Source organism: Anguilla rostrata, chromosome 9 (genome assembly GCF_018555375.3).
Source record: "Anguilla rostrata isolate EN2019 chromosome 9, ASM1855537v3, whole genome shotgun sequence".
Classification (NCBI taxonomy): Eukaryota; Metazoa; Chordata; class Actinopteri; order Anguilliformes; family Anguillidae; genus Anguilla; species Anguilla rostrata.
This window is the reverse complement of record NC_057941.1, coordinates 27378766-27387601: the sequence shown is the minus strand read 5'-3', so window position 1 is coordinate 27387601 and position 8836 is coordinate 27378766. Positions and strand designations below refer to the sequence as shown.

At 39.2% G+C, this 8836-nt stretch overlaps 1 protein-coding gene across 1 annotated transcript; it reads left to right on the top strand.

Annotated features, from left to right (window-relative positions):
* The first annotated feature begins 3173 nt into the window (after positions 1 to 3173).
* sebox (SEBOX homeobox) lies at positions 3174 to 5927 on the top strand. The gene is made up of 3 exons (XM_064349436.1): positions 3174 to 3439; positions 3780 to 3982; positions 4598 to 5927. Exons 1-3 carry the CDS (start codon positions 3340 to 3342, stop codon positions 5195 to 5197), a joined length of 903 nt encoding a protein of 300 aa, XP_064205506.1. The 5' UTR covers positions 3174 to 3339; the 3' UTR covers positions 5198 to 5927.
* The last annotated feature ends 2909 nt before the right edge of the window (positions 5928 to 8836 follow it).

The window sequence follows — 8836 nt, the reverse complement described above, 5'->3', positions numbered from 1 at the left end:
CATATGGGGAATCTCCTTATTAAAGTTAATCTACAGGCGGTGACGTGGACTGGTGAGCTGATCACAATGTTGAAGTGAACATGGCATTGGCAGATATTTCGGCTATGAACGGAAAAGTGTGTGTTTGTGACTTCACGTACAGAATATTTGCAGATTATCTAAATATTATTCAAATATTATGCTGTTCTTGAAGGATCTGGTCCACACTCGGTCCTGGAGCCCCCCGTGTATGCTGGTTTTAGTTCTAACCATAATGGCAATCCCAGAATTGTAATCTTAATTAGGTGTTTTTCATGTTTAGAGGGATTATTTACCCTGTATATGAAGAGCACATAAATTAAAAAAATTTAACAGCTTGTTAAAAAATCTGATATTACAATTGTGGTTTGAAATCAAAACCGGCATCCATAGGGGGACCACAGGACTGTGTTCGGGACCTACTGACCGAGATAAAGTTCAAGTTTCAAATCGAATTATTAAAATCTAATTTATAAGGAAAACCAACTTTAAAAACTGGGGTGGTTCAATGCTTGATCATAATTGCGTTCCCTTTATTAAGAACTACAGTTTGGTTTTGTATTTAAATATAAAAAGATACTATATGACAACCAGGTGAAAACATTATATTGCTCAATTGTTCTCAAAGGATAGTTTTCTGTTTTACTTTGCCTTATTTGAAAATAGTTTTTACAGTCACTTACAGGGTCCTTATGTAGAACAATACACCTCGTGGTTGGCAGTCAATGAAGGGGTTACACACACGTAACGCGCATAAATGGTTCTACTGTATTTCTATACGGTTGAGGCAGGGTGCTGGGAGGGGTCACCGTGAGGTAAATGTTCACTAGTAGAAAGGGTGCCGGTGATTCAACAAGAAAATACACCGGCACTAAAGGCAAACAATAGTCGAAAACAAACAACAACAAAAAAAGCGATAAAATATGTATATGCGCAATCGGAGACGCCAGAACTTAGGAATCCAGAGGGTTGAAGCCGGCGCACAAGCATGCAACGACTACACTCCAAAAATGTCTCTTTTTTGGATACTGTGCCACTATCACTAGCCTGACGGAAGGAACACCGGAGTTAATTGCTGATCAGCCGGAGATTAGCATGCCTGAGCAAGAGGCCGCTGCTGTCCAAGGTCCTGTAGACCTCCCTGGCTGTGGGAGGGAACAGGTACAGTTTACAGCAGCCAAAGCGGAGGAGCCGCCCTCTCTGCTCGTCCTTTCCACATCTCTCGGCGTCACTAGAGTAGGCCTATACTTCCAGAGCCTGTTTTTACTACTGCACATTTAACGCTGGTAATTTAACTAACCAACTGGTAACGCATTCAACACCTGATATTATATCACTGCATCAATAGCATTCAATCTGGGAAACCTGTAATTATTTAAGGAACAGACATGTAGGCAATCATTTGTTCACGTTCTAAAGAATTTTACCTAATTTTAGAGAACAGTGCAACAGAATCACCAATTTGTTATACAATTCTCAATTGTATTTTTATAGGACTGTGTAGCCTACGTCAACTTCGACGTTTGACCCCGTACGTGTATGTCGGTGAGACAGTGTGTAAACTATTCAAACATAACGATTGTATTTTATAGTTTAGATTCGAGGCATGTTTTCGTTTCTAAACTACAGACATATTCAGTACTGAAGAAAAATATTAATTGAAACCTATTCGTGTGATTGATTGTGCAACGTACACAGCAAAATTTTCATTTTTATAATACGCTCTAGTAGAGTATTCTGGATATAAATCTATAAGAGCTGATTTAAAAGAGAGAGTACTATTTTCAGGGAAATGTTTTAACCTTTTCAACTTCGGTTCATTTCACTGGGAAAAGATTATTCCTAACTGCTACTAATTACACATGTAATGGGCAATCAGTATTAAAGACGCCGGAATCCGCGTCCCTGTGTGTATTCCAAAGCTTCACAGCGGGGTTAGTAATGCAAATGAACTGGTGAAAGCCCGTGCCTTTGTATTCAAAGACTTTCGTGAATAAAGGAAAAGGAAAAGAAAAGGTTAATAGTGGAATTTTTAAGGAGTCGCTTGTTGACTAAAATACACATGTATCTTCACAGGGAACATTCTCACATTACCTTTGAAGCTAAGAAACGGGCCCGGCTACTTATCTAAAAGTAGCCTGCAGCAATGTCAGTATTTTGTATCCAATAATAATAATAATAATAATAACAATAATAATAGTGCTAGTGCACTGAACAATGTCCAGTGTTAATTGAACTCTACCAGATCACATAGAGTACGAGTCCAATGGGGACCATATGCACTCTTTATGAGCTGATTTAACAATGATTATTATTGTACTTTCTTGACTACTGCTTAAATTGTTATTACCGGTTCTCATTTGACTATCTCACTCTGCAGGAAAGGGTTCGTAACAATAAAGTTCACAAAAGCACAGATTACCAAACTAATCTTAGCTCAGATTACCTTTGACTCGAATGCACTGTTGTTCATCGGACTAAATCCCTGCAATACCTCCCCCGCGCTCTGGATATAATTTGCTCGTGGATAATATTAAATATTAAAATCCAGAGATATGGGAGATTTATCACGATATAGATTGTTATTCGTTCCATGTATATGCTGTACTTCTAAATGATGTCATTATTGTTAATTACGACAAGTCTCTAAGATTAGACATAGCTTTTAAAAGCTAAGCTAAAATTCCCCAATGTATTTTAAAGAATGCATTGCAGCTCTTCAGAAAAATGTAAATATTAATTCAAAGAACCTTATAGTATACTATTAACTGATGTTTTAAAGGTGTCACAGTTTATGAAAGCAGTGAAATAATAAAATAAATAAAATAATTAATTCGTGGATAAAAATGGACAGGTGAAATTAAAGATTTCTGGTTCATTCAGTGACTTTCTGCTAACAACAATTAGGATGTGGAAGCAACAACATCTTTGTAGTCACGTCTTGTCTAAAGATATAGAAGCACACGCGCAACTCGGAAAGAGGCTCGAATCTGTCAGACTGGCGCGTGTAGTGTCAGACTTGGGGGCGGCTGGATCAAAGGGCCACCATTTTTTCCATCAACTGTAGGGTCAGTCACAACGTCGCACTTACGTTGGGTGGGAAGAGAAAGGTTGGCTGTCTTGTCGACACCTGAATGTTGGGGGCGGGGGAGAGGTTGGGTGTGATAGAAAAGGGCGCATAAAAGACCAGAGCTTTGCCAACCCTTGTCACAATTTAACCCTGGATTTAGATGGTGCAAATACTTCCTTAAAGAACAAACTGTAATTTGGCTTTCTCGTCAACATTATTATATAGTTAATTAACAGAGCCGCGTGGACCTTATGGCGCTTTTCATGGAACCTGAATTCTTCTGCGTCCAAAAACTGACAGACCACCGGGAGATAGATTTTGTACTATCCAAAAGCAAGGACCAATTTAACGGTGAGCTGTGGCAAATTCTAATAAAACTATATTATTACGGAATTATAAATATTATGTTGTCAATTTTAATATATATTGTTTGCGCTCAAGGCGTTGAATTTTCGCCACACACACGACTATGTAGTCAGCGTGTTTTTTGAAAGAAAACTTTGGTCAGTTACACTGTCGTTATACGTGAAATATAGTATTGTCTAATGTAATAATTTAAGTGATTAAATACAACAAAAACAACAAAAATTGTACAAAAATACAAACAAATACTATTGTTTTTTGTGTAACAAATGTATCCATAGATCTAATTAATTATAATAATCTTTTGGATGTGTTTGTGTGTTATCAGACTTGATGAGTGAGTCGGCGACGTCGTCTCGAGAGCCAGACAAAGCAGGGCTGGTGGAAGGTCAAAGGAAAAGAAAGAGGACCATATTCAGTCGCGCGCAATTGTCAGAATTGGAGAGAGCCTTTGTAGTGACACCATACCCCGACATTACACTACGGGAGAGGCTAGCTGCCCTCACACATTTACCTGAGAGCAAGATACAGGTGAGTGCTCCATCTGGGACCTAGTGTTAAGACTTGAGATAAAGTATTTAAAAAGGCAGAACTGACTTATTGTGATCTCCTACATCAAGCTCGTTTCCAATAACACAATTTACATTTACATGCAGACATTTAGCTGATACAAGTGAACAAGACCACATACAGTTCATCAGTTTATAAAGTTGTCAATACATTTTCAGAGGATTCAACATAACCAACCACCCTTGGGAATCAAATGTGCAACATTCTGGTTAGGAGCAGATCAGCTTCATTGTGAAAGTATTGTAAACTATTGTAAAAGTACTCTATCAGGGTTGGTTTTTTTCAATCTAACTTCTTTGTTGCCCTTCACACACAAACACATAGTTTCACTTTCTCTGCCACTCTCTCTCTCTCTCTCTCTCTCTGTCTCTCTCTCTCACACACACACACACATACACACGTGAACACACTTTCTCACTCACACACATGCCCACACACATGCATACACACACACACATACTTTCTCTGCACACTTTCTCTCTCTCCCTCTCTCACACACACACCCACAGCTTCCCTGCTGTCAGGCCCTCAGTATCATATCATGCTACATCAGCACATGTTCTTCCTGTGGGATAGGTGTGGTTCCAGAACAGACGGGCTAGAAGCATAAAGAGCGGGAGACTGAGCAGGCCAGGGAAAAGGAGCCCGGGAAGAGAGGAGCCCACCAGCCCCTCCTCCCTCTGCCCCGCGTTCACCCCCGCCAAACTGGGGGGCCTGGGTGGCCCGGAGCAGTACCAGGGCGACGGCAGGCGGCAGACCTACTCGGATTGGGTCAGGCACTACAGCAGGACAGCTTCCCATCTCGCCCAGCCCTCCACACCAGCCTCTCCCGACCTTCCCGAGGCTGTGCTCTGGGAGGACGGCCATCGCCCCCACGCACCCCTATCGGCCAGTGCCAGACATGTCTGGCCCACCCCGCAGAGGTGGGAGGAGTTTAGCCAGCTGTGTGCAGCCAGCCCAGGGTACAGGCAGCCCAGGCCCCAGCCTCACTCAGCCACTCAGGGCAAGTACAGCTGTGCCTCCGTAGACCAGGTGGTTCCCACCCACCCACAGCAGATGTACTGGGACATCCCCCATGGGCAGGACCATGCCATGGCCGGACCCCAGACTTCACTTGGCTATATCTCTGACCTGATCTACAATGCTGCCGTTGTCACTAATCTGCTTGAGTTCTGATTGACCAACATGTACACACATGTAAACGCACAGTCTCACTCACATAGAAACACACACACACATAGGAACAGGCATAATTACACAAAGGCATATACACAGAAATAAACTGTCTCTTCTCTCTCTCTCTCTCTCTCTCTCTCTCTCACACACACACACACACACGCACACACACACACACACATACACATCCACAGATATACCAATGGACATGAACACAAAGCTTCTCCTCAAGCATACTACCCCTGCTCAGCCATGCCACTAATGCTTCCTTTCTGTCACCTCTATGTACAGGGGTTTGCTCTACTACCTGTGTTCTCAACTGTGCTCCAGTCTATTGGAAATCTCGCATTGGCTGATAGCATAACAGCCAGCATCAGATTACAGCACATGCATGCTTGAAACAGAAGGATAACAAGAATAGATTCTAAAGCTGCATGTTGTAAATCCATCGGTGGGCCTGTTGAGCACAATGCAAGTCCAGAAGGGGTTTGGCTGGTTGCATATTGTGCAGTTTTGTTGAATGCACACTTTAAGAGGGATTGTCTAAGCTATGAAAGATAAAGAAAACATACTTATTCTCTTTCTGTATTTTGATTTCTTTCTTGCATAATTTAAACTGGTTCTTTTAAAATTACTTTTCAATCTGTAATAGATATTTATTTGTAGAGATTGTGATGTACCGTGTTAGATAATGTGATTGTTTTAATTTATCACAGCTGGCAGGAATTCTCTTTTTTGTGCAATTCCTGAAAGAAAAAATAACAATAAAGGAAGAAATAGTAAACAAACCATTCTTGATTCACTTTATTTACATTGTGGTATATCTCCCTTTGAAAACCTGCTTTTGGTTTAGGAAAGAAATTCTGTGCCAGGCTGGAATTTCAACAATAGCAGTTGAACTCTTGGTTCTGCTGGAACTGTTTGTAGCCGACCCTTTGGTACAAAGAATTGAAGAGAACAGCCTCAGTGTTACAAGGCAACAAAATACTTAGGCAATCTCATTCTCAAATAAGATTTACCAACATATATGTATCAATTAACTTTACTGTTTAGGGATCTTTCTCACATTCCAATATAGTGGATTTATAGCCACACTGGCCAATACAGCCATGGGCATCAGTTTGTCTTGAAAGACAAAGAGGACAGGGAATGTATTATACTATTTATCTATTCTGGGGGGATCCGTTTCATATTTGAAAAACAGAAACACCACTGCTCCAATGTTCTGGTTGGATTTTACTTATTTTCCATTTAATGTTACATGAAGTATTATCTACGAAAATATCACCCTGATTAAATGTCTTCCACCAGAGACTGCCACAAGTAATTATTTTTCCTGACAACAAATGGTTTTGTCCACAACTACAGATAGATAGAAGGCAAATAAATAATAAGAAAAAAATAAATTGAAAAAACAAAGCTCAAGTTCTATCAGCTTATCAGCACTTTAATTCTGGCGGGATTTAAGGTTCTCAGTGCTGTATTACAAATGAGTTATTACTGTGAAGATATGACTGGAGCCTTAACAGTTTGCCTGACCTGCTGGACAGTGATCTCTGCATATCATAATCATCTCTAATACCAAATAATCTTTCAAAAAACCTTAATCCGAGTGTCAAATCTCAATTCTTTGAGAGATACTTTTTTTGTATTCCAGATGCAGATGCATCCTTTAATCTTGAACTGATATGAAATGATATGCTGCAACTGCGTGCTTATTCAGTAATAAACACTTGCATACTGTGTATATATACATATATATATTCATATATATATATATATATATATATTCATATATATATATATATATATATATATATATATACACACACACACCGATCAGCCACAACATAATATTTTTCTGATTTAATATTTTATTTTTGTTTGTAATCAAACAATTCACACGTGGTCAAAGTGCAAACTCAGAGCTTTTATTAAAGGGTATTCTTATACATTTTGGTTTCGCCATGTAGTAATTACAGCACTTTTTATACATAGTCCCCCATTTCAGTGTTTTAGACAAATTAACATAATGTAAAATAAAAGAGTCATGTTTTGTATTTGGTTGCATATCCTTTGCATGCCATATCTGTGACCTATTAACATCATCAGAGTCTGGATATCTTATTGTCAGGTTGTGGCCAATTGGTGTATATATATATATATATATATATACATATATATATATATATATATATATACACTTGTTTTTTTTTTGGCTCAGTACTCCGCAATTTTACATTTGTAATCAACAATTTACATTTGGCTAAAGTGCACATTCTTGGTATGCACATTCATGCTATTTTATATTTTTTGGTTTCACCATGAAGAATCATTACATCATTTTAGTCCCCTGATTTCAGGGTACCATAATGTTTGGGACAAATGGCTTCACGGGTGTCTCTGATTAGCCAGGTGTGTCACTTTGATTCCTTAGAGCAGGCACAAGAGATCTTTCAGTATTTAGTATTGATTCTGGGCTTTTCATTTACTTTGAAATCTGTCATGGGCGTTTGTCAACATGAGGACCAATGAAAGTCAAGGAAGCCATTAACAGACTGGGAAATAAGAAAAAAACAGTCAGAGACATGGACTAGACCTCAGTTTCTGGCTTACCTAAATCAACTGTTTGGAACATCATTAAGAAAAATTGCAAAGAGCCTGGTAGGCCAAGGAAAATTTCTAGTTAACGACCAATGAATTCTGACTATAATAAATTTTTAAAAACCCAAACGTCTGTCCAACAAATCAGAAACACTCTTTAGGAGGCAGGCATGGATGTGCCAGTGACTACTGTCCATAGAAAACCTCATGAACAGAACTACATAGGCTAAATTGTGAGTTCTGAAAAAAAAGTCCAAGAACAAGATTCCAAGATATCAGAGTGATGGCAAGAGTTTAAAAAAAAGTGTGTAATTTGGGCATGTATGACTGCCACAGGTGCTGGCTCACTTGTTTTCATCGATGATATAACTGTTGATAGCAGCAGCAGAATGAATTGTTAAGTGCACAGAAGCATCTTATCTGCTCAAGTTCAACCAAATGCCACCAAACTCATTGGACAGAGCTTCATCATACAGCAAGACACTGATCCCAAACATGCTGCTAAAGCAACAAAGGAGTTTTTCAAATCCAAAAACTTGAAGATCCTTGACTGGCCAAGTCAGTCACCCAATCTGAATCCAATTAAAAATGTGTTTCATATGCTGAAGAGAAAACTTAAGACAACTAGTCCGCAAAACAAGCAGGAGCTGAAGATGGCTTCAGACTAGTACAGGCCTGGTCAGACTTCTAGTACACCATTTAAAATTTCTTCAATTTATTGACCTAATTAGTAATATTAGACGCCATTGTCCAAGTAGCCTACTTACGGGCTGCACGGTAGATATAGACAATGGCAACGCATTGTGAAAAGAGCGTTATGGAGTTTCTGTTATGAAACTATAATAAAGTTAGCATTTCCCAAAACTTCTGGACCAAAAAATGTTTTATAAACTGCAATACATATTAAAATGTATGACTGATAAAATATGACTTTTTCGGTTGACAAAGTGGTGTGGTTTCGACATTGGGTTTGCCCGGCTGCATGCGCAGTAGAGGTTGAACTCAACTTCCCAGCATTCATTTGGAAGGATAGGA